Source organism: Muscardinus avellanarius, assembly GCF_963383645.1.
Source record: "Muscardinus avellanarius genome assembly, chromosome: 15".
Taxonomy (NCBI): Eukaryota; Metazoa; Chordata; class Mammalia; order Rodentia; family Gliridae; genus Muscardinus; species Muscardinus avellanarius.
Window position 1 is genome coordinate 10,927,218 of NC_137801.1, and position 27,505 is coordinate 10,954,722.

General features: G+C 39.8%; 1 protein-coding gene across 1 annotated transcript in view; it reads right to left on the reverse strand.

Annotated features, from left to right (window-relative positions):
* The window catches only part of NBAS (NBAS subunit of NRZ tethering complex), a gene marked incomplete at both ends in the record, with an annotated part of 312,243 nt that overhangs the window by 142,636 nt on the left and 142,102 nt on the right, over positions 1-27,505 (reverse strand). Inside the window, 6 exons of the mRNA XM_080711473.1 lie at positions 801-924; positions 1,245-1,358; positions 3,689-3,856; positions 17,930-18,016; positions 18,900-19,057; positions 21,266-21,379. Of these exons, the coding sequence (XP_080567599.1) occupies positions 801-924; positions 1,245-1,358; positions 3,689-3,856; positions 17,930-18,016; positions 18,900-19,057; positions 21,266-21,379 (765 nt within the window). The remainder of the gene's footprint in view (positions 1-800; positions 925-1,244; positions 1,359-3,688; positions 3,857-17,929; positions 18,017-18,899; positions 19,058-21,265; positions 21,380-27,505) is intronic.

Consider the following 27,505-nt stretch of genomic DNA (forward strand, 5'->3'; position numbering starts at 1 on the left):
TAAACAGGGTCTCACTAAGGTGCAGAGGGTCTCCTTAAATTGCTGAGGCTGGCTTGAACCTGCAATCCTTCTTTCTTATTCTCTCAAGAACTCAAGTATATACCACCATATCCAGATTATTTATCCTTTTAAATTGTCAATATAAGTATGCAGAAAACAGTAGGATAATGTATTATCTGAAAATAATATTTACTTAAACGAACAGATGAGTCATTAATGATGATGCCAAGTTACACAATTCAAAATGAATGAAAATTTTAGTATACTTTTTCCTAATTCTCATCCATTCATATTTTTTTTTCTTTGTGGTACTGGGGATTGAACCCAGGACATTCTACCTCTGAGTTATACCCCCAGTTCTATTTTTATTTATTTATTCATTTATTTTTGTGTGTGGTACTTGGGATGGAACCCAGGGGCCTCTACCTCCATGTTACATCCCCAGATGTATTTTATATTTCATTTGAAAACAGGGTCTCACTATATTACTGAGAGCCTCCTCACTAAGTAGCTGAGTCTGTCTTCGAACCTATGATCCTCCTATCTCAGCCTCCCAAGTATCTGGAATAACAAGTATACGCCATTATATTCAGCAATTTTTTTTTTTATAAACAGGGTCTCACTAAGTTGTGGAGAGCCTCACTAAGTAAGCTGCTCAGGCTGCCCACAAACCTGTGATCCTCTTGACTCTGCCTCCCAAGTACTGGGATTACGGGTGTGTGCGTCATTCCCAGTTCACCTCATACGTTCTTATTGTTCTCCTAATATGAATTACACCTGTCAGGAACCTTCCTCCTCACCTTCTGTCGTTGGAAATACCTCTTCTCCTTCAGTTTTAGTCTCTGCCAGTTTTCCAGTTCTCAGCAACACTTCTGCAAAGCTCTCTACTGGGGCATGCTGGTAGACGTCATAGGTCATTTCAGACTAGACAAAAGCAAGAATTCCACCATTTAGCAGGGTGCTTTTTTTCTAAGAACATATTCTTAGAAATCACAACTGTAGAATTTTATGGCTTCTGCTGACTTGAATAATAACTGCTCACTAATGCATAATATTTTATCTAATAGTTTGAATGGACTTTCATTTCATAACATGTCATAATGTATGTAAAACAAATCACATAAAACCAATGAATAATATAAGAACCAAACCAAAGAAGTACATTTTCTAGAAAATTTTAGCTTCTTTATACTGTCTACAATAGCATGACAGCCTAAATATCTTCTTAGGCACAATGACCTTACCTCAAACACAAAGGGATTAGAGATGACTGATTCATAAAAAAGATGACACCCTTGTTTTTCCAAATTTTCATTGGCCACAGTTCCCATTCGATAAGCACCACCAAATTCTTGCCCCTAAATAGAGCAAAAAGAACAATGGATAAAATAAAAAAATAGAAGAAAAAGGGAGAAGAGGGAGGGAGAGACAAGGAAGGGAGGGGGAAGGAGAAGGGCTGATTTCAGAAAAATTGTTAGCTGTGCATGCTGTGACCAAGAGACAGGGTGTCCAAGTGACACAGACACCCAGCATGAATGTAAGAATAATAACTGCCTTCTACGAGCAGCACATCAGCCTCAAGTGCGGTGTCTCTTCATTTTCCTGGTCACTTTGACATCAAAGACTCAGAAACACCGGAGCAATCGGCACTCCGCACAGTTTTCTATTCCACAGTTAGAATAGCCATCCTGAAATATCTGGTACATGTTGTTGTCCTGCTCAAAAAACTAGAAGCGCTGAAGAAGGCAGGCAGCCAGTAGCCCTAAATCTAAACTATGTGCAACAATATTTAAGGCTATTAAACGTAAAAGTCTAACTTTTGACTCTACCCACGCTGAACTACTTTACACATCTAATGAGCTTCTGTGCTCCTCTCCCACTGGGAAGGTCCAGATGGAGGCTGGGACATCCTATCTTTCCTCCAGGACCAACTCCATCACTACCTACGGACGACTTAACAGATTACAATAAGAGAATGTGACTCTTGCTTCTTTTGTTAACCCCAACCCCTCACAACTACCACCCCCACACACACACACATTTTTAGGACGTGTTATCAGTGTTCCTGATTGGGAAGTATTTTGCTGTCACTAATATAGTTAGGTAGGGTAGTTTTGCTCTTCTCAACTAGATTGTAAAGCTCCTTACTTGAAAGACCAAGTGAGACATTCCTCTGGAGTTCACTACACACTTAACTTCCTGCCAGGCTGGTGGTGGTAAAATTCATCACTGATATTTAATAACAATTCGTACTGGATAAAGGGCCAAAGACTTTTTCTAAGATCTAACCCTCAAAAAATTCCACAGGTGAGAAAATAATCATAATCCAGCATGATGCATGAAGTGATAAGAGATATATATAGATTTACCCCCAAGACAAGTACACGGCATCTCAGAAACAGTATCTTCACCGATCTGTTTAGACCGCTGTCTTTGGGCTTTCTCCTTATTGCATATCCAGATCCAGGCCATCAGCAGGCCCTCAAATACATGCACAGACCAACTTCTCCCCACTTCCTTTGCAGCTCCTCGGGTCTACACCACCAGCATTCTCTCGCCTGGTGCACTGGACCCGGGGCCTCTTGTCTCTGCTTCCACTCCTGATTCCTGCCAGCTAGCCCTCCATACAGCGTTATACGAGCTCATTAAAAGTAAAGCTGGAGCACACGGCTGCTTTGCCTGAAATCGCCCAAAGTTTCCCCTCTTGCTCGGGACAAAATCTATACTCATTATCACAGTCTCCACGAGGCTTCCAATGAGCGGCCTCCCTGCCACCACCTCTCTGATCTCATCTCCCTCTCTCCTTCCTCCCTGTCCACTCTGCTCAGACCACACTTGCCTCTTTTATGTTCCACAAAAGACGTCAAGCGCGTTCCCCTTCCGGGGCTTTGCCTGTTATACTTGGCTCAATCATATTTCTGCTCAACATGATGCTTTTCTGAAAAACCCAACGTCTCTCTCTACATCAGAACTTACTCCCTCAACATCACTCGTGATTCACGGAGCCTTGCGTAGCTTCCCTTCACAGCGCTCACCAGCCCCTGGCATCGCAGCATTACATAATTTTGTTTTGTCTTCCCTGATGAAATGTCAATTTCACAAAGGAAGGGATTTAGACTCCAGAGCTAGCCTACTCAGCGCTCAGTGTGTAGCATAGTATTTGACCAATAGAAAAATGACCACTAATAATTTGCTAAATGTTTAGAGAGTTGAGTGCGTAAAATGAGTGTCAGCACTGAGCTGCTTATCAGTCCTGCTTTTTCTTCCAGTCTGATCTTAAAGACCAACAGTGTGACACCGCGGAGAAGTCAGCAGAGGAACCAGGGGTTAAAGCAGAGGAACCACTGCTCTGCTGCTGGGCAACCCAGAGCGAAAACTAGAGTCCGCTAAACCCTCAAGCTGGCTCCTAGCCCTTCCCCAACTACCACCTTGAAATACAGCAAAAGCAAGCAAACATTGATAGGATCATTTGCTTTTTCATTTCACTAAATTTAATTCTGATTTATAAATCAAACCGTAGCCAAATGTCTGCCAACTTCCCTTGCAAGTACTCCACAGAGATTACTTCACTCTAGGAGATAGATTACTCGTTCCCCATCCGATGAGAGGCCTGAACTTCTTTAGAGATGAACAGAGACTGAACACTGAATGTTTAGCACGACCGGCTGGAGAGCAGCACCTTGCTCACCTGCAGGGGCCGGAGGTAAGCCAGAGACTTCTTCCACCACTGCCCGTCACTGACGGCCTGCAGCACGGCCTTGGTGGTGGTGGTGGTGTTGGAAAGGACCTTCCTCGTGGTAGCCGTGGTCCAGTGTAACAGGTCGGCTGAATTGCTGGCTGGCCCACTTATTTCATCCTGTGTGGGAAGATGGCAAAAGCAAAAACGAGCGCTGATAAGAACAGAGCTGGAAATGATAACGGGACTTCTTCAAACAATCAGACCGTAGTCATGAGCTAGAAACAAAAGGCAAAACAAACACCAACAGCTTACTGCTCCTCCCTCAGTCATTTACAGAAGAAAAAATGGGGGAAATTATCATCGTACACTAGACAATCACTTTAAAAAATAGCAATAAAGCAAATGATGTGTTATTTTTAGCAATCTAATATCTAGTAACTTGTGCTTCGTGTGTGTGTGTGTGTGTGTGTGTGTGTGTGTGTGTGTGTTACTGAGGACTGAACCCAGGGGCATATTAGATCTAAGCTATACCCCAAACTCGATTTTATTTTTTATTTTTAAACAGGGTCTAAGTTGCAGAGGGCCTAAGTAGCTGAGGCTGGCTAAAAACCATGATCCTCCTGTCTCAGCCTCCTAAGTACTGGAATTACAAGTGTGTGCCACCACACACAGCTAGTAACTCATGTTTCTTTAACCACATGTTTTATAATATTTATTAGGCTAATTAAGAAATAAATTATTTACTTAAACAATGCTTCTGGGTTCCCAAAATACAAAATCAATAAAAAAATAGAATATTCCAGTAGCCCACCTTCAACATTAATAGGCACTGTTTTTCATCCAATCAAAGAGATGATTAATAATACCACTTTATAATATGAAACTTCCTGCCAATTTTGAGGCAGTCTGCAAAATTTTAACTCTTTATTTACTAGCATGAGAAAATCCATTAGAAGAAGCCCATACATGAATAGTCTTTTAAACAAAAATGACAATGACTACAACTGCTTTTTTGTTTAAATTATTCCATAAAAATAAGCTTGGTTCAGTGACAATTTATTCCTACTTAGGTTTTCTTATGTGTCTCAGTTAAATGAAGAAAAAAACCAAGGCCAGTCTTTTAATATCAATGATCTTTTTGCTACTAATACTTTAGTTGATAGTCTAGGTTAACTAGTTCTACATCACATCATTCATTAAGGCATTATTTAAATAATAAAAAGTTATAAATTGTGTATTCACTCAATAATTACCAGTTATTTCTGTAATTATCATCATAGAAAAAATACCTGGAGGTATTTTCTTAGATAACCTGACAGGTGCCATATACGGTAGCTGGAACTATAGACCCCCAAAGATGCCCATGACCTCAATCCTGGAAGCCGTGACTAGGTTACTTTACATGGCAAAGGCCTCTGCAGACATGATTAAGGACTCAGGCCTTCAAGTGTGGAAATTATCCTGAAATCTGAGTTGACTAATCATATGACTCTTAAAGCAGGACCTATCCCATCCAGGGTCAGAGTACACACGAAGCCATGGAAAGGGGCAGGAGAGACATGGAATATGAAAGGACTCACCCCAAAGCTGTTGGCTTTGACTTTGAAAGAAGGAGTCATATGACAAAAAACGAGGGCAGAGGCCAGTTAATACACCAAGCAAGGTAATAAGGTCCTCGGCCCAAAACCACAAGGAATCAATGCTGCCAACACCATGAAAGAACATGGGAACAGCTTCTCCTCAGAGCCTTTGGGAAAGAACATGGCCTTACTGAGTCCTTGATTTGGGCCTTGAGAGGCTCTACACAGAGACCCAGACATACTGGCCAGATTTCTAACCTATACGAGATCCAGAATAATCAGCTGCATTACCTTTATTTATTTATTTATTTATTTATTTATTTATTTATTTATTTTGGTGGTACTGGGGTTCCTGGAAGCCCTTCTACCTCCAGGCTACTCTCCCAGACCTATTTTTTATAATTTTTATTTGAAAACAGGGTCTCTTAAGCCAGCATGGCTGGCTTCGAACCTACGCGATCCTCCTGTCTCCGCCTCCCAAACGCGGATATTACAAGCGTGCGCCACCACGCCCGGCAACAAAGTTAAGCTCTATCCCCTGGTGCTCGCTACTTACCCAATCATGTGTTGCTTAAAGATACTCACATATATTCTAAATTGATTTTACATATACCCAAAGCGGGGATTCTAATTTTTTTGGACATTAGGAAATGTATAAACCCCCAATTCAATGCAATGTTAAATATTAATTATAAAAACGACATGAAAAATTGATGATACATTAAGAAGAAAAATCATGCTAAATTGCTTTTATATTACAAGGGCAACTATGCAGAAAACTAGTTGTTTGGCATTTGGATGCCAATAAAAAACAGTGTCTCCACTGGGTTTTGGAAGAAGCCTCCTATATATAGCTCGGCTCACTCAACTGCATTCTGACCCCTTGCTGATTGTCTTACTGTTGCTACCTAAATAACATAGTCCCAAGGTTCCCTTGGACCTGCTGCCTCACACCTGACCCACTTTTCTTTATAGTTCATGTTCACACGGCATAAAAACTATAGTAAAAAACAAAACTGTCATTTCTATAATTTGGGGGCAAAAATCATATGTGATTTTTTCCCCCCCATTTCTCTTTGCTCTTTTGCAGCGGTCATAGTAGAGGCGGATAAAAGGCAGGTATGAACTTCCAATGTGCTGGCTTGCATCTGGGCAGAGTGAGTGCAGCATGGACACCCAGCTCGTCTCCTGGATCCTTGTGCAGACTGGGCTAGCTCCCTCAGAAAGCAAACGCCAAAGTACTGTTCCGAGTTACTAGCAGTGGCACTCCTAAAGCTTCAGTCCCGTCAAGAATTTTCTATGTCCCTGATTTACAATTTTAAAAAATCACCTTCTGTTTTATTTATTATTATTTTCTCTCTCTCTCTCTCTCTTTTTTTTTTTTTTGTGGTACTGGGGTTCCTGGAAACCCTTCTACCTCTGGGCTACACTCCCAGACCTATTTTTATACTTTTTTATTTGGAAACAGGGTCTCTTAAGCAGTGCAGCTGGCTTCAAACCTGCGCGATCCTCCTGTCTCCGCCTCCCAAGCGCGGGGATTATAAGTGTGCGCCACCATGCCCGGCCTTCACCTTCTGTTTTATAATAGCTAGAATGCTTTCTGTGATTTACAACTGAACTTGATTGGTTAAAAAAAATAACCTGATTAAAAAAAATTACATATATCAGAGCAATCAGAAGTACTCTATTTTGGAGTGGAGAACACGGCTCAAGTCCACAGCTATAATCATGTCACTATCTCTTCCCCAACAGTACTAAAGATTAAGCCTAGAAGAGTCTGCTTCTGAGCTATATCCCCAACCATTTTTATTTGTTTTGAAAACAAGGCCTCAATAGGTATTGAGAATCTCATTAAATTGCTGAGGCAATTCTCAAACCTGAAGTCCTGTCTCAGCCTGCCAAGTGTTGGGACTATAGGCATGCAGACATGTGTATCTTGATGTCACTTTCAAGTAGTTGCATCTACAGAGCAGGCCACATAAACAGAATTACGGTATCAGTGTTGAGAGGGGCAAATGAGCGGAACCGTGCGCAGAATGGTCTCTAACCCGTGCTGTCCAACACAGTAGCCACAGGTAACACGGGGCTGCTCCAAATGGAGAAAATGCACGCTGGGCTTTAAGGACAGGAAAAAAGAAAAGCAGGGCAAGAGAAAACGCACATGCATTTAAGCTCGATGAACTGCAGCGGGGCTGGAGCAGGATGCACCTTGCTAGACAGGGGTATCACCAGGAGCCTCGGCGCTGTCTTTCAATGCAGGAGGGACGCAGTCTCCTCGGTGGAGGGGAAAGGGGACAGACTCGAAGACTGAAGGGCAAGGGTCAACACTTCAGAAGCCAAGTTAGAAACACTGAGAAAGAAAAGCAAGCAATTCTCCCTTCGACAATAAAATAAAAATAGGTGTGATTTCCTGAATGCTTGCTGTGTGCCAGGACCTTCAAAGTGCTTTTTAATCTGGAGGAAACTCCAGTCATATGTTCATGTATGTCCCTATCACTCTGAACCTCTTTATGATGTCTAATTATAATCCCACACATGGCATTTCATGTCTTTTTCACTATAGTGATTCTGTAGGTATGTAATGTTATATTTTGTGGTTTTAATTCATATCTCTCTGTAGCACTTAGTGAAGTTAGACGTTGTTTTGTACGTTTTTGGCCATGTGTACATCTTCTATTGGGAAGTGTTTGTTCTAGTCTCAACCAGTTTTCCAGCTTTCTCATTCACTTGTAGGAGTTTTTTTAATGTGGTCTGGATATACATTTCTTATTCCATAAGTGATCTGTAAATATTTTCTCTGAATTACATTTTCTTCGTCTTAATAGGGTTTTGTATTTAATAAAATTCTTCATTTTAAATTAGTCCAATTTGCTAGCTCTAAACATGATTATTACTTTTATATCTAAGAAATGTGCCTAATCCAAGGTTACAAAAAGCTTATTTTTTTTCCCCCCCTGTGGTACTGAGGGTGGAATCGAGTGGCTTTCTACCTCCGGGCTAGACTTGCAGACCTATTTTATACTTTATTTGGAAACAGGGTCTCACTAAGTTGCTGAGAGCCTAAGTAGCTGAGGCTGGCTTCGAACCTGTACAATCCTCCTCTCTCAGCCTCCCAAGCACTGGGATTACAAGCGTGCTCCACCACAACCGGCTCAAAAACGTTTTTTTCAAGTTTTTCCTGTCAAGTAATACTTCTGCTCTAAGCCTACTGCCATCCTTTTATCCATCCATAACATTATATGCCTCGTTTACTAAAGCCCCATAATACATTAAGATTGTGTTTTTTTGTATTTCCAGCTAGACAGTGAGCTAGTCAAGAACAGGACCGCTATTTATTAATTATTATATCTTGGAGTATGTGAAAACCTCTGTAATTTGAGGTTACAAATAGATGTAAGAAGTCTGGTTTTAGTGAGTTGTTTAACTGTTTAAAGATGCATTCCTAAAAGCCTTATATGTGTATGCAGAGTAGATAAATATTATTCAAATAGGATCTCATGTCACATTTTCAGTTCCTGCTCATCCTTAGAAGCTCCTTAATTGAGAGGGCGTAGTGAATGATTTGAATGTCATCAACTAATCCAAGGTTAGAACTAAAAATATAAACATGGTAAGAAATATGGTATTTATGCAGAACACTGCTTCATTCCGAGGTAAATCAAGCCAATTGAAAGATATAAAAAATGTAAGTCATAAAATCATTATTCTGTTTCATAGAAAGAGCTTAAACTTTTGTTCATATCGATAGGCTAGCTCAACACAAGAAATTTAAAACATATCAAATGTAAAATTTTGTTCTAGAAGACAAACAAAATTCATAGCTAGAAATGTATGCAGCAGTAAGATTTTCATCAAGAGCTTCCCCTAAGGAAAAGTACAAAAAAAAAAAAAAAAAGGAAATAAAAGGCGCCCAGAACACACATTTAATTTAGGTGCAGTTGACCAGATCATAGTGTAACCAGAGTCCTTAATGAGGAAAATAGTTTTCTTTCAACTTTCTATAACAGAAAAAGAAAAGAGGTTAGGCAAAATTTACTTCTGAAATGATTACTACTGACACTTTTTATATTCATCGTAGCACACTGCTAATTAATTTAGAGTGTGTAATAGCAGAAATAGATTAAACCCCCCAAACCAAATCAACAATTTCCAGCATAAAATTTAACATGAAATCTCATTACCGTCGAGTGCGCTACACAGATCAAAGGTTAATTTACTAAGCACTAATAATATTTTTCAATTCCTGTAACAAAAGACCATTATCAAATGGGCTCGGAAATACACAAATAGTTCCCTATGGCAGGCGTGGCTACCAGAAACAATCCTTATTGGCCAACTACTAGAATGAACTCATAGTACTTAGTGGATTGAGAAGTTACCAAATGGAACCCAATTCAAGTATTCCTTCTATATAATAATGGAATGTGTCCCTGCCTCTCTCATCTACATCTTATTCCCCGCACGTATTCACTCATGCTTCGGTAAGTATTTGTGACAACAATTTATGACGGGCACTGTTCTAAGAAGCTAGAAATATGGTGCTGAACAAAACAAGCACAGCCTCTGCCACAGAGCGCTTACGATCCAGAAGAGACAAACAGTAAGTAATATCAAGTATTTCAGAAAAGATTATTGAATAAGTGATATGACAACTGTTTGGAACAAAAACAAAGAGGTGTGGTGGGGTCAGGACGCTATCCCAGTACGCAGAGCAGGAAGAGCTTAATGCGGTGGCATCTAAACAACACCTGGAAGACGTCGTCCAAGTTTGGGAGACAAACACTCCAAGTAGAATGCGGCCAGCACAGAGATCCAGAGGCAAATGTTTGCTGGAGATGTTTAAAGAATGGTGGCGGGGCCGATATGGCTAGTGAGCTAGTGAGCAGAGTGGATGTGTATGCTGCTGGGGTGGAGTGGGAAGGGGTTTATCATGCCAAGCAGGTAGTGGAGAAGATAAATCAAGGGTGACTTATTTTAAGGGCTAGGTCATAGCTTAATAGTATAGTACTTGCCTCACATGCAAGGAGCCCTGTGTTCAACCCCCAGCACTGCAATGAATGAATTCATTCACTCATCCAAAAAAAAAAAAAAAAAAAATTTTTTTTTTTCAGGTCTGGGGATGAAACCCAGAGGCATTTGACCTCCGAGCTACACCCACTGCCCAATTTTTTATTCTTTATTTGAAAACAGGGTCTCACTGAGTTGCAGAGGGCCTCACTAAGTAGCTGAGGCTGTCTGCAAACCGCGGTCCTCCAGTCTCAGCCTCCCAAATGCTGGGATTACAAGCGTGCGCCACCACCACACCTGGCTTCATTAATTTTTTAAATTCAGTTTTTTGCCCAAATAAAAGTTTTTTTTTTAATAAAGGCGTGTCATGATCTGATCTATATTTAAAGAACCACTCTGGATGCCTTGTTGAACACAGGCTACATAGCAAGAGAAGAGCAGAAGCAGGGCAACAAGCAAAACAGTCCTATGAAACTCTAGGTGAGACGTCATTCATATCAGGATAGCAGAATGGTGGTGGCAAAATATAACCCAGTTTTAAGTCCACCGGGAACCTGAACCAGGAACCAACAGGATTCCCTGATAGATTTGATATGCCGTGCAGGGAAAAGAAAAGAACCAAAGATAATAGACGTAGGTGTGAACAACTGGAAAGACAGAGTTGCTGCTTCTCGACAAGGGGACTACTACAGGAAGAGGACCACTGCCCTGAGGGCTACGGCTTGGGAGGCTGGGTGGGTACAGGACCAGCCTTCAAATCAGCAGCCTCAACATCAACATACTGACATTTAAGTCCGGATGAAGTGTGACATGCTAGGATGGCAGCTGTGCATGTGAAGCCTGGAACTCTACATATGAGAGCTATAAAGCAGCAGCACAGAGCTGATACAGTGTGGACATTGAGTGAGATCATGGCTAGACAGAGAAGAGCTGGTGGAGAAACAGACCAGGACCTCTAACCCTCAGGAAGAACCAGCAAAGGCGATGGGAGTAAGTGGCCAGTGAAGCCCGAGGAAAACAAGACAAAACCATCACAAACCTAAAGAGGAAGCCTACAGCATGGAAGAAGATCTTTACCAGCCACCACTCTGATAGGGGGCTAATATCCAGAATATACAAAGAGCTCAAAAGACTTTACACTAGCAAAACAAATAACCCAATCAAGAAATGGGCAACTGAATTGAATAGACACCTCACAAAAGAAGAGATACAAATGGCCAATAGATACATGAAAAAATGTTCAACATCATTAGCCATAGGAAGATACAAAGCAAAACTACACTGAGATTCCATCTAACCCCAAGCAGAGTGGCAAGCATAAAGTCAAATAAAAAATGCTGGCGAGGATGTGGGGAAATAAGAACTCTTTTACACTGTTGGTGGGAGTGCAAACTAGTTTAGCCACTATGGAGATCAGTATGGAGATTCCTTAGAAAACTGGGAATAGATCCACCATATGATACAGCTCTACCACTCCTGGGTATGTTTCCAAAGGGGTTGAAATCAAAGAACTACAGTAACATATGCATACCCATGTTCATAGCAGCTCAATTCATAATAGTCAAAATATGGAACCAACCTAGGTCTCCATCAACAGATGAATAGATTGCAAAATTATGGGAAATACACACAATGGAATACTACTCAGCAATAAAGAACAAAATCATGTCATTAGTAAGAAGATGGAAAGACCTGGAGAACATTATGTTAAGTGAGATCAGCCAAGCACAGAAAAAGAAGGAACATATGTTTTCTCTAATATGTCCAAAATAGGGAGTATTAGGGATACTAGAGGGACTCCAGATAATGGAAGAGAAACCTCAACAAAGCTAGAAAGGAAGGGTAGGAGAGGAAGAAGGCTGAGCTTGATTAACTAGAGGAGCTACATTTGAATATGTGTATAACTGTGAATGTAGCATGGTCAACCTGGACACTCATTGTTGAGAAGAGGGGAAAGGGGAGTGGGGAGAGAGGGAGGGCACCAAGCACTGTATGAATGTATATCATTTTCAATATCATCCACATAAAAATTTTAAAAGTTAAAAAAATTAAGAATAAAAAACGGGGCTGGGAGTGTAGGTCGGAGATAGAATGCCCTTGAGTTCCATCCCCAGTACTGCCAAAAAAAAAGTCACCATTAAGAAAATAAAAATTCAAGTCAGAAATTGATAAAAAAAAATTTTCAAATAACAAATCTGAAAAAGAGGTGCATCTAAAATTTTAATGCAAAACAAAAACAACAGCAAAAGTCTTCCTCAATAACAGAACAAAGAGCCCTGTTTAAAAAAAAAAATGGGCAAAATATGCGAAAAGCCATTTCATCAAGAATGAATGGCTACAGGAATGGCCAATTAGCACCTGGACAGGTACTCATCATCATTGTTAATAGTTTATGAATATTAAAACCACAACAAGATAGCATGCATCTAAATTTAGTAAAATCCCTAGTCAAAAAGCCAATCGAGAATCCAGTTAATAACAAATGTTGGGAAAGAAACGGGGAAACTAGAACCTTGACATATTTCTGGTCAGAAAGTAAAAAGGTGTGGCCACATCAGAAAAGTACTTTGGCAGTTTCTTCAAATGTTAGACATGAATATACCACGCAATACAATTCTACACCTAAGCACCGACATGAGAAATGAAAGCCTATTTTTATACAGAGATGTGGACACTAATGTTCATAGCAGCGTGATTCCCAATACTAAGAAGTGGGAAAAGCCCAGGTGCCTTTCAACCAGTGAATGGAAAAAGGAAATGCTAGCCCGGATAGTGAGGGAGAACTGCCACTTGGCTCATTTTTTTTTTTTCATATAATTGCTAAATAATCCTTTTGTAAATTCAAAATAGCTCAGTGCTTAAACTCTGCTTAAGTTTTGAACATTAATTAGTCCAATCGTATAAGTCTGTAGCCACTTAAAATGTTCATAACAAGTTTTTCCATAGCGAAAATGATTTTTTAATGGGAACACCATATCCAATCCATTTCTAGCTCTAATTAGATTTATCTGGAGAAAACACCATTGGCTAAGTGATGTAACTAATACTAGCTAAACAAAATGTTAATATACTCTAACTGGTGGAATACTGTTCCATCTAAAAGGTATAATAACCAACATTAATAAGAAATGGAAATCTGTAATTTTGTAGTGATTCACGAAGTCTGCATTTTGTTCTATTAATAAACAAATAATCGTATTCACAGGGGCAAAAACATTATCTTCAAATTTGTGGTATCCACTTGTACTAATGCAAATGCCACTGCATAAATATTACATCTTTGCTTTGCTTGGATATATAAATAAAAATAATTATTTTAACCACTGAAGTAATGAAAGTCTTAAGTACTGGGCAGATTACACATTAAGTCAGTTCTCATTTATGAGTTATAATTTAATGCAGTTATTATATCTACTGTTAATGTGTAACACATGGCATCTTATAGCTAAACACTATATTTTAATCTAATAATAGTAGCTATAACATTCTGAAATGTGCCTCATGAATCAAAGCCATAATGTGTTCATTGAGGTTTGGATTAGCACTTCACGAGCTCTAGATCTATTACGACTTGCTGAAAAGAACAAAGGGAGACAGGAATGCTTTTAAGGGGGATAAAAATTGCAAAAATTACTTTGGAAGCATTCCTTTTCCTTGCTAAGTGGAACACGCAGAGGCCGGCTGGTGGCTGCCTTCATTTACCGACAAGATTTTAATGAGGCAGTATGTGCCCACTTGTGGCAGAACAGCAGGGTCTACGCCAAAGAAGTCACCAAGGGGCCAGGCTGACACTTTCAAATTCATTGTAGAAGCAGAAAAGAGGAAACCCGAAAGTCACAAAAGGCTTTTCATGGATTTTATAAAGAAGGATGAGACACAAAATAAGCTCACGGAGCTGAGCTCAGCAGAAAGCCAATGCAATTCTATGCTGAACAGAGAAATGAACCAATCCTTACACTGGCCAAAACATATGAGCACCTCAGTAGCCACCATGGCACCTGTACATGAGTTAAATAGGAAATTCTTTACATTTTTAGGCTAAGCTCTACGTCCTAACTCATTTTTACCCTATATTAATCACTATGCAGTAGGTGTTTCAACTGAGCTTTTTCAAACATGTACTAGGCATTCCCCGCGAGACCAGCGCTCTGAAGAGGGCGCAAAGATAAACGACGTGCTTTCAGTTACCAGACAATACAAACCCATGCCAGCAAGTGTGGAAACAGGATGAGCGAATACTTGAGGAATACAGAGGAGGGAACAGAGGACCGACCGATGGAAATACCAGAAGATACTAGATGAAAATACTAGATGAAGAGATAAGGTTCACAATACAAAACAAAAAGGCAGCACATGCAGAGGCAAGAGCTCTCCTTAAATAAAATCAAAGGTGTCAGAGAGCCTACTTGGAGGGGGATGAAGGAGTGACAAACCTAATGTCTTGCGTTAAGAAAATCTTTTAAAAAGTGGGTCTTTAGCCGGGTGTGATACACGCATGTAATCCCAGCATTTGGGAGGCTGAGATAGGAGGATCGCAGTTCGCAGACAGCCTCTGATTCTACTTACTGAGGCCCTTTGCAAATCAGTGAGACCCTGCTTCAAAATAAAGAATAAAAAATAGGGCTTAAGGTAAAGCTCGGAAGTAGGATGCCCCTGGGTTCCATCCCCAGCACCACAAAAAAACAAAGTGGATCTTCAAGTTAGACCATTGGGAGAGTACTGAGATGCAGGCTCTTGGGAGAGTACTGAGATGCTTGAAGGGTTAATGAAGCAACTCTGGCTCTGAGAAGCAGCTTGGAATGCCAGGCTGGGAGGCAAGCACACTTCCTCTCATCAGTGAGCTATGAGTCTTGCCGAGTTGCCTTCAAGGTCAGAAGCAGCTCCGGCCCTCTCTCTGAATGTCCTTCCCAGCACAGACATCTCTCAGAAAACTTACTGGTATGATAAACAGCTTGAGATGTTATGAGCAGTCACAGGTGTTCTTTGCTTCTAATTGTAAAACAAAAAGTTGCTTTGAGACTCGTCCTTTGGCTGTACTCACACACATCCATTGTTGCTTGAAGATAACCTTGTAATGTCTAAAAGAGTTCATCTGTCTATGGATCCTATAAAAGCTTTCTGTATAAAAGTCTGATTGGCTCTTTCAATGAAACATGCAGTGTACATGAAACCTGCATCCCGTGTGTCCGTGAATCGGCTTTACCCTTAGGTCTCCAGTGCACTAGACACTGACAGACCATGAAAGATAATCCTCTTAATACACAGAGCACTTAGTGACTACTGGCTATTGTAAGAATTGTTCTGAGTCTCAGAGAAAAAAGAAGTAGGATTTAATGCGTTTCCACACCCAGAGAAAGAAAACCAAGTGACTTCTAATCAATACAAGTCCAAACATGGCTGAGGATGAACTGTACCCACACCGCTGCTGTCCGCGAGAAAATGTTCTCCTCCCTACCTGGAAGGAGTAGTGTGGGTAACCAAACTTGATTTTCCATGAACATCAAATTTTCAAGAGGTGGCATGTGCAATTAGCATCAGTAACCTCAAGTGGCTATTTAAACATAAAGTGGGCTGGGGATATGCCTGAGTGGTAGCGTGCTTGCCCAGCATGCAGGAAGTCCTGTGTGTGATTCTTATACCACAAAACCCAAAAGTACTTCAATACAAATTAATCAAAATTAAATAAAGCTAAAAACTTGACTCCTTGGTTACATTAGCCATGTTTCCAGTGCTCAACAGCTATGTGTGACTAGTGCTACCATACAGGACAGCCCAGATTCAGAACATTTCCCTCTCTGAAAGAAAGTAGTCTTCATCAGTGCTGTCCTAGAGTGACCATGGTGGGAGGAATAGCCACAAACTACATAAGAGCAAAAGGCCAGATGGAAAACATCTCTGAGAACCGGGTGTGGTGGTGAACATTTGTAATCCCATTACTTGGGAGGCTGAGACAGGAGGATCCAGTTTCTCGGTTAGCCTCAGCTACTTAGTGAGGCTCTCCACAACTTAGTGAGACGACCCTGTTTCCAAAAATAAGAGAATAAAGAATAGGGCTGGGTGTGTAGCTCGGAGATAGAATGCACCTAGGTTTCATCCCCAGTACCACAAAAATAAAAAAAATAAAAACTGAGATCCCCAGGTTACTTACCATTGAACATTTGTATATCCAATATATGTTTAACAAATTGAATTTTAATATGCAAGAACGTGGTGTAGAAATTGAATAACTGTGCATATTCTACTCGGGACAAAACTAAATATCTCTGACCTAACTCCATGAACAGACTGCACAGCCAAAGCTCTGTACTTGAGTACTAAAAGAAGAATATAGCATCTCAAGCTTGTTGAGATAGATACAGCCAGTTGAAAGAAAAAAAAAAAAACTAGGTACATCTCACTTATCACACGTCTTCTAAGGTAGCTGATAGGGAGAACAAAATTTTATACTGTAAAATAAAAGATTACCATTTGATGGAATCCTGGGAGGAATATATAAAGAGGCACATAACCTCCTAATTTTCTAGTTAGAATGTCAGAAACTGGGCTACTATCTGTGATCTAAAAAATGTCAATGCTATATTGCTAGAAATAACCACAAAGCAGATCCCATGGAACCCAAGTTGATCAATAGAAAAGAGGAGTCAGGGGCCATGTTCTCTCTCTTTCATCTCCCAGGATACACTACCATAAGACAAATGCATATTTATTTGAGTCAGATAAAGTTTATACATAAGAATCTCAATAAGAAAAAGAAACACAAACAAAAATATAAGAGAAAATGCGGAAACGAGCAAGGGAGTTGAACGGGTACCTAACAAAAGAGATCTCTCCTGAGAAAAATTCATCTTTTTAGTAAACAGAAAAGCAGTAATTAATGTCATAACTAGATAGCATTAAATGCTCAGGAGATTTGGGTAAAAGTTTGAACACTAATGATACTCGCGTCATTAGCCTAACTCTTAATCCCAAACCTTTCTGTTGAAAGCATCATCAATTAGAAAAACACATGTTAGATAATAATTTGGGGTATGTACAAATATCTTACAATGTACACTTCCAGTAACAGATATATGCCCAAGAACGAAATATGGCAGTAGACACCATATACATGTACAAATTAAATACTTCTAGTAGCCAAAATTAAAAAGTCACCAATGTTAATTCAATAGAATGGATAAACTATAATATATGTGTAAAGCAATTCATTTCTATAAAGCAATAAAAATAAATTACATATAGTATGACTGCATCTCATAAACATAATAAAAGATATGTGGGGGTGGGGATTAAAATTTTTTAAACAAAAATAAAAACCATAGAGTTGGTTATCAGGATAAATCAGGACAGTGGTGATCTCTGGATGGGGAGAGAAGAATTGGTCATTAATTTGGGAGAGGCGATAGGGTCCGGAGAAAATCTGGCCATGTGCTATTTCTTCACCTGTGCAATGGTTTCATTATCTTTACGATATTTCGTTGAGCTGGACATTTCTGACTCAAATGACTATTTCACATATGCAAAAAGTTAAAAAGCAGCCTCTACACACACACACACACACACACACACACACACACACCGACTCCTCTCAGACATGAGGGCAGGCCACTGATCCACGCCCACCCACCCACAGCCAGCACTCAATCTCCCTCATACTCTGGCTTACCTCCTGTGCTCGACTAATCAGGGGTGAGACACTGATATTTTCTCCTCCTTCAGGATGGATCTGGAAATTCACTCTTCGATAAAGAATCTGAAATAAGAACAGGCCAAACGTATAAGGGTGCTGGGTTTTAAAATTTGCCTTTCTTCAAAATGTAGGCTTGGAATTTAAAACACATTCCCTTTTCTTTCTAAGGAAAAAAAATCATTTTCTCTTTCCTAACAAACAGTGTCTGGCAACAGGCTTACTTCATGAACAGCTTCAAAGGCGACAACCGCTTCCAGAGCGGGAATTGGTTTGTGCAGACCTGACCTACCATACAATGGATGAGCATGTGATGGCAATGTGAACTCCGGCCTCCTCGCATACTGAACAGGGTTTCTCAACAGAAGCACACTATCCTCCCCTATGCAAACGTAGTATGCGAATTTTAGGAAATTTAGCATTGCCTAGCCAAAGCCCACCTGTACCTTCAATTTCCAAAGAAACGCTAAGGGAATAGTGCCTCCACTGGTATCCATTCTTATGGTCTCAGATAAATGTCACATGACTATTTTCCATGTATTTTATTTTTAACAACAATAACTTTCCCTTTATAGTTAATGATGTATTTCCTAATATAACCTGCAATTTTACTCGTGCCTTGGCCCCTTTCTTGCTTTCTATAATAAAGCTGACAACACTGGTTTATATCTTAATTTCAAATCCTTTTTTGATGTGACAACCTATTTTTCTTCTGTAAATTAAGATTTTCATACCACTAAAAAATGATTATAGGGTGATTCCATTCAAAGCACCCCCTCATGTACCCCTGGGTAATATGAGGCTGTACCTATCTTCTGTATTTCTATCTTTTTAATAAACTCCATTAAATCTTCAAAAAAAAATAAAAAATGATTATACATCTCAGGTCCACACACCCAGCAAACTACACTCCACACAGGTCAGGATTTGCTTTCCTTGCAACGCTTACTTCTGTCTGCAGAGCGCTGCTAGCTGCCAAGAGAAGTTCGATGCTGCTCGGAGGGCAATGCGTCAAAGCAAAAGCCATGAGCTCTTGACGGGTGGCCAAGTCCTGGTACCCTTCCGACTGTCCCAACTGGCTGCAGACATCCCAGCTTTTAGGATAACCTGCAAAATTGGAAAAAAAAAATTGTTTCCAGAAGAAGACAATGCAATCTAAGACAAAGAAAACAATGGATTCCTGTTCAGGTCTTGTGGTACCAACAAAACTGTAATCATTAGTGATATTCTCTTCAGAAATGAATAAGACTCTTAAGTCAGAACAGACCAGGCTGGTTTATAATGCAGAAAGTCCAGTGCTACTCCACAGGAGTGTCTCTGACCGATTCTTAAACTTTAGGTAAACTGAAAATGAATACAAATAGTCTACTGAGCCTTGATGTGGAGTATAACGCTGGGTATCTGCATCCTTAACTGAGAGTGTGGCCCAACCCAACAGTTTAGCACTCCTTGAGCCTGAGAAAGTGCCAAGTATCTCCTTTTCTACTAAAGAGAGACAATAATAACACCTTCCTCCTGGGTTGTTAAAAGGCTTAAGCCATATTTGTATTTAAGGGCCTATTGGAAACAGCCAAGTGCTAGATACATTACGGTAGATACCCAGACAATTGTTAACTTATAGGAAAGCCATCCAAGGACAGCACCAAAAACAAAGCCGGCCCCCGAATCCCAGAGGAGATTTGTTTCCTCCATGACCTCAGAGGGTAAATTCTTAAAATATTCTTTTATTCTTATTTGAAGGAGTTTTTGTTTAAGAGTAGGTCTTTTTTTCCCCTAAGAACAAAGGCCTAGTACAGAACAATTTCTCTAAATATGTAAAGTAAAAATTAATTCAGGTACTATCCTTAAGGAAATAAAATTGTTACAAAGCTTTCTAAAAAAAATGTTGGCTAATACAGCAATGTTTGTACAGAACACTGTAATTATTCTGACTCGTGTTGCAAAATCACTGGGCTAATATTACAGAATGAAGCATTTTAATGAAACCAACTTTTTAATTCTGGGTTTAGGAAGTACTGTATTGAGTTTTTTCCAGAGCCTTAAATGATTTATGCAAGCAATGCCAAAGATTCTCTCCTTGACTAAACTTGAGTGATGCTTCTCTGAACCCTTTTCTCAGGGTAAGCCTCAACCTCACCGTGCCTTGCTGAGCCTGTATACCTCTATTTTAGCAAGAATTCTGCTCAGTCGAGCAAGAATCCCCACATCCTCAATATCTGATCATACGCTATTCCTCAGTCCTGATACCTCAGGAAGAATCATGTTAAATCAATCTGACAAGAACCCCTCTACCCCTGATTTCTCTTCTTAATAATTTTCCATGCACTGACTCCCATATTCTCACTGGGTAGAATGCCCACCTGTCCCTCCCTGTTGAGTTAGGAGTCGAGTCCAAGTTCTCTCTCTCTCCCCTACTGAGGTAGCCTTGAGGAGTGTGTATGTGTGTGTGTGTGTGTGTGTGTGTGTGTGTGTGTATTTCACAATAGTCTTGAATAAAGTGTACCTTACCATCACTAACAAGTGTCAGAATTGTCTTTTCAGTAGCAGTAGATATGCAAAAAGTGCCCAAATTGGGCCGGGAATGTGGCTCAGTGGTAGAGTGCTTGCCTACCATGTGTGATGCCCTGGGTTCAATCTCAGCACCAAAAACTACAACCAAAGCACTCAAATCATTAGTGCACTGCCCCACGAGTGATCACGCAGCGAAGCTATGTTTTAACTACTCACCACCAAGGTACAAACTGAGCTTTCACACACAGAACTCAGGCACAAGACAGCACAGAGCCCATGGTAAGATGGACTTCCACTGGGGAACGTGCTATGCAGATGAGAAATTATTCCACAATAAAATCTGCCTGTCCTCCAGAAACAGGAGTTTGAATTTCAGTATGGAAAATTTTAAGGTTGCAGCCTATTGCCTGATTTTTCAACTTTAGTTTGAAAAGCACTATGTATTTCTTAAAATTTAAGAACAAAAATATTTACTACTCCCAAATCATGAGTCCTACAAAATATGTCAATTTCCTTTTATATGACAAATACATAAGGTAACATTAAAATATTTTATACAAAGTTGTTCTTAAACTTATGAGTATATTTAATAAGGAATAAAAAGCAATCAAAATGTGAGAAAAATATAGTCTGAGCCCATTAAGATATTAATATATAAGCACACAGCATCCATACTCATCAGTGTTAATGAAATGTATGTCGAGCAAAACTGTGACCAGCTTACCCAACTGGCCAACTTAATTCATAGTAAGTATTTCCATTATTCATCAGGTAAAGGGGACAGGAACAAACTTGTCTTCTCACCTGCAGCCATCAGCTCCTGACAATGCATATTGGCGGCTTTGTAGTCATGGAAACGAAGGGCCTGTTCTACTAAGAGGATTAGAACCTGCCCCCGCCTTTCTTCTGGGTCTTCACCTGTAAGCATATACAAGCAACTTACTAGTTATGGCAGGATGAACTGAAAAAAGGGCTCATTAACAGCATTTTTCAGATTAATTAAAAATAAAGGAGATTAGAGTGGTTTTAAAAGATTAGAGGACAAAAGGTTATAACAACTCTAACCTTTCAATCTGCTGATTGTGCATGTAATTAATTAGCACTTTGTCTCTGAAGAGATCAATGATTACTATCAGTTCCTAATTAAAATACCCAAACTCAAAAGTCCAAAACCAGAGTGGACTATAGCCCTACAGAAGTCTTGGCATTACTAAGGTAAAGGAAAAAGAAAAAAATTTTGCCTTAAAACAACAACAAAAAAAACAGGTTAAAAGATGGTTCTAGAAATAGTGACTAGTAGATTAAATGAATAAAGCTAATGATATTTTTCATCTTAAAAATTTAACTAATACTTAGAAATCAGAGTATAAGTACAGTCCAGAGCACTGGCAAAGAGGGTCTCTTGAACAAACTGTAGGTGGACTCCTTTGTTTCTTGCTAGGAAGCCCCACCCCTGCCCTGTCTTCTAAATTTGTTTACCCAGAATCACCCACCCTGGAAATCTCACCACTCTTGATATTTGACCAAACTCCTCATCCCATCCTGCGCAGCCCCTGCCCTGCCAGACGATACCTAATCACCTTAGTTGGCCTTTAGCAATAATCCTGTATCCTGTTAAGTCTGTTTAGCTAGAAACCCCTCACTCCTGAAGATTCTTCTTAGAAATTTTTCATTCCTCCCTCCCCCACTTTTCCTAATTATATTTGTAGTTGAGGTTGTTATTAATTAGGAAGCCATTAGACTGAGACAACTCCAGCACCATGAGTTCCTACCTCAAGAAATCTGCAATCCAGCTCAATGGAAACTAACATTTCATAGAACTATAGTCAACACATTTAGTTATCAGTCAACATCTTTAGCTATTCGGAAAAAGCTAAAGGCTTTTGACTGTATTATCAAAAGCCAGTCTTGACCATCTCTGTGAGGACAGCAAAGGTCTGGTGAATAAAATGAAGTACAAAGGGTCCGTGGAGTGCCATTACACACAGCCAGAAAGAGTAGAAACTTAAAATAAAAGCAAAGAACCTACAGTAAAATTTTTAAACTCTAGAATCCTCAATAAATTATTTAACTTCACTATGCCCATTTCTTCACTTTCATGATTAGATTCATTTCTCTGCCTATAAAGGACACAGTAAGGAGAAACTGAAATAAGTATGAAATCCTAAAATGAGAATTATCATTTGTAAATAAAAACTTTTATGTACAGATATGCCAAACAGTAATCTTGCTGTTCAACATTCTTTAACTGATTTAGATAACAAAAAAGTTCCAATTTACAAGAGGTCTATGAAAATGATATCTGCAAAAATATTTCTAAAACAAGAAATAGCCGGGAAATATGATTATACTAGACATCTACTAAAGAAAATAATTCAGATATGTTTAATCTGAAGAAGAGAAAACCAATGTTGGCAGTGATAAGGCTCTGAGAATCAGAAATACAACTTAAAGTATGTCCAAAAAAACTTGTATGCTCAAGCCGGGCGTGGTGGCGCACGCTTGTAATCCCCGCGCTTGGGAGGCAGAGACAGGAGGATCTCGCTGGTTTGAAGCCAGCCTCGCTGGGTTAAGAGACCCTGTTTCCAAATAAAAATGTAAAAATAGGTCTGGGAGTGTAGCCCGGAGGTAGAAGGGCTTCCAGGAACCCCAGTACCACCAAAAAAATTAAAAATAAAAAATAAAGTAAAATAAAATAAAATAAAACTTGTATGCTCCTTTCCAAAGATGGGCTTTAAGTCCTTTTCCTGACTGGTCTTAGTTACTTAGTTACAAGATTTGTCCCTTATGTACAGTTTTGCTTTCCATAGTTTCAGTTAATCGAGGTGAGAAAATATTACATGGAAAGTTCCATAAATAACTCATAAATTGCATCCATTCTGAATAGCAAGATGAATTCCGGTACCATAACACTACATTCCACCTGGGACATGAGTCATCCCTAGGTCCACTGTATTCACACGCTACATTTATTAACCATGCACTGGCCTCTTAGTAGCCTCGCCAGCTTGGTTATCAGATCATCTGTCACAGTACCACTATGCCTGAGTTCACGTAATCCTTATTTAATAATGGCCCTTAGTGCAAGATGATATGCCAACGAGAAGCATAAAGTGCTTACTCCAAGTGAAAAACTGAAAGTTCTTGACTTAATAACAAAAGTAAAAAAAAAAAAAAAAAAATTGAGCTTGCTAAGATCCATCAGTGAGTCTTCTATCTCGGAAATTATGCTGAAGAAAAAGTAAGTTCATGCTACGCTGTTGTTCTACTTTAAACCATAAAAGTTAGGGCCACAGTGAGTCACAAGTGCTTAGTTAAGCTATAAAATGTATTCAATTTGTATGCATAGGAATAAACATAGTATATGTTGCACTTGAAACTATCCATAGTTTCAGACATGAACTGGGAGGAAGTACTGGAATATATTACCCACAGATTAGGGAAGACTAATGGACTTTTAACAAAGTGGAAATTACACCATGTGACTTCAAAGATTGGTTCTAAAAGGCATTACAGCTTCCCCCTTGCCCTCATATGGATCAACTGCTTGGGAGGTGCTAGTGGCTGCCTAGAGGGGACACTCAAGACGCATCATGGTGAGGTCCAGGAGGGCACGCGAATGAGCCATGTTAGATGCTCTAGCCAGTCAAGCCTTCAAGTGGAGTCTATAAACATCCCCCATGGACTTTGAAGGGTCTATGTCACTATCTCCATGAGTAAAATATGATTAAAACAAAGTTGCCAAAATATCAAGAATAGACTGGAAAATACCTCGAAAGGTCTGCTGGTTTCTCTTGGGACACAGACTTTGGGAGCCTTCAGCCACCATGAAATAAGGCCGATGAGCACACTGACACTATCTCACAGGAAGACCACAGGAGAAACCACATGGAGAAGAGATCCGTGTGGAGCCCTAGCTATTCTGGCCCCAGCTATTCAATGAGTACCAGCTCAGGTGCCAAGACATGTAAGTAAAACCGCCTGTGAGTTGAGCCCATCCCTAGCCGCCATCTGAATACAATTTCATAAAAGACCCTGAACAGCCTCGCTGAGCCCAGTCAAGCTCCAGACCTGGGTGAGATAAAAATGGTTGTTCTTTTAAAGCCATTAAGTTTGGGGGTCCTTAATAAAGCAGCAATAGACAACCAGAAAATTCTGTAAGCTAAGTACACATCACCTGCTCTGTGATACCCTTCTTAGCATCCTGGGCAAAAGTGAGCATTGCCCTTCTAATAATTATTTACAGAAGCCATGTGTATGTTGAGCACAATTATGTGTTCCTTCAGTCCTCTAAGATTCTAAATGCCCAAGGAGCAGCAGCTGTGTAACAGTACCTACTACAGGGATATCACTTCACCTATCTGCTTTCCTATTCCATCTGTGCCTAGCAGGACGTGGTTGTATGGAATGAAAGTGTCAGTATGTGGAAAGGTGCTGGCGCACATCAACCATTAATATGATGACTATGACCTATTTTTATTATGTGCATTCAGGTGGCACACAATTAAAATCTGTGGAATGACTTGCAGATGCTAGCCTTATGTTTTGATGACACTGTGCTAAGTTACAATATAGATTTCAAACTAAAGTTTGGGAATCAATGCAGCCAAGTTGAGATGATACCAAATATGAGAACTAAAATACCTGTAATAAAGACATCTAAATACCATGTATTCTACACATGCTATTCTTTAGGATTGAAGAATATTCTTTATTATTAAACATTCATATAGGCTGTCAAGACCACTGATAGTCTTCTTTTCATATCAACATATCAGTGAACTTTTGTCAGTGAACAAAAGGGAAATTAATGCCAGTAGGCAAACAGAAAACGTGGACAGCCTTCCTGATCTGCTTTGTTAATTAGCTTCTATGAACTGACTTCTTAAGAAATTCTTCTCTGATGATCAAAGTGCTTTTATATGCATTAACTCATTTGGGTGCCTAGTGATTTGGTGGGTGAAAAATGGGGGTACAACTCCTATTTCCCATTTGGAAAAGCCAGAGCTAAAGCAATTCAGCAAATGTATGGCACCACCAGGCCTTGAACCAGTTTTCTGAGTCTACACCCATTATTCTTCCCAATTGTCCAAGAAGCCTCACAGTAGATAAAGGTCCCAAGCACGTTTCCAAGTCCAAAGGTAAAAACAAAGATACTATGCTTCAGACGAACTAGCAAAGGGATGCACGCACATTTACTAAAGCTAGAGATCTTGTGTGTGTGTGTGTGTGTGTGTGTGTGTGTGTGTGTGTGCGTGTGTGCGTGCTCGCGCGCTCGCGCGCTCGCGCACACGCGCAGTACTGGGGGTGAAACCCAGGGGCTTTTCTACCTCCGGGATATACTTCCAGACCTATTGTATACTTTATTTGGAAACAGGGTCTCACTAAGTTGCTGAGAGCCTAAGTAGCTGAGGCTGGCTTCGAACCTGTGTAATCTTCCTGTCTCAGCCTCCCAAGTGCTGGGATTACAAGTGTGCGCCACCACACCCAGCCTAAAGCTAGAAATCTTTTTTTTTTTTTTTTAGTTTTTTGTTAGGGTTAGGGTTGGAATTAGGGTTAGGGTTAGGTTTAGGGTTGGAATTAGGGTTAGGGTTAGGTTTGGAATTAAAATTAGGGTTAAGGTTAGGGTTAGAATTAGGGTTAGGATTAAGGTTAAGGTTGGAATTAGGGTTAGGGCTAGGGTTAGGGTTTTAATTAGGGTAGTGTTAGGGTTGGATTTAGGGTTACAGTTAGGGTTGGAATTAGGGTTAGGGTTAGGATTGGAATTAGGGTTAGGGTTAGGGTTGGATTTAAAATTAAAGCTAGAGATCTTAAAGAACAAGAACCATATAGATTAGGATCTTAAAATATTGCTACGTGTATCCAGTGTGTATAATAAATATTTTAAGAGCTGAAAATATAAACACAAATTCCCCTTTACTTTTGGGCGTGTAAGCTGAGGTATAGACTAATACAAATTCAAACCAGCATTTATGGAACAAAACGTCCAACCACTGTTCTTGCAAAGCTTGGTAAAATTAAAAAAAAAATAAAGAAAGAATATTAAAAAGATTCTGGGAAGTAGACTATTGGGGTTAAATGAAAATGAAAGATGGGAGCCAGAAGCTATGGTACATGCTTGTAATCCCTGTACTTGGGAGGTTGAGACAGGAGGATCATAGGTGAGGCCAGTGCTGGTAACTTAGACTCGTTTCAAACTAAAAAATAAAAAGGGTTATGAGTATTAATAGCTCAGAGATCAAAGTCCCTGGGTTCAATCACCATTACCCCCCACCCTGCCATATACATGCACACAAAAAAGAAAGGAACATAACATATACTGTCAAAAATTTTTCTTTGAAAGCTACACTCCACTAGTTGACCTTGTTCATAAGTATATTTAACTTCTATGATCCTTAACTTCCTTCATAAAATGGGAAGGCAACTACCTTTGTGAATATTTATCAGAGTATTAAATGAGACAAAATATGTGAAAACCTCACCAAATAAGAATTGCACAAGCATTTCTAACGAAGTTTTCATATTTGAAAATATAAAATCAAATTTGGATATTGAAGGTTAACAGACCAGGCTGGCCTGCTTTATTTATTTGAGCATTCTGATTAAAAATGGCAAACTTAGCCGGTTGTGGTGGCGCACGCTTGTAATCCCCGCACTTGGGAGGCTGACACAGGAGGATCGCGCAGGTTCGAAGCCAGCCTCAGCTACTTAGTGAGGCTCTCAGCAACTTAGTGAGACCCTGTTTCCAAATAAAATATAAAATGGGTCTGGGAGTATAGCCCAGAAGTAGAAAGCCTCTGGGTTCCACGCACAGTACCACCAAAAAAAAAAAAAAAAAAAAAAAGGCAAACTTAACTTCTGCCCTTGCTATCACAACTACTTCATGGCACCTTTAATAAACCTACCTTCAATTTAGAGGCAGGTGGTCATCCAGCAGTTCAACACAGGTACACATTTTTATAACAGGCCAGTATTTACAAGAAAACACTAAACCTGCTCAAAAGATGCTCTGACACCCATGAGCATATATTCTGACGCTCACTA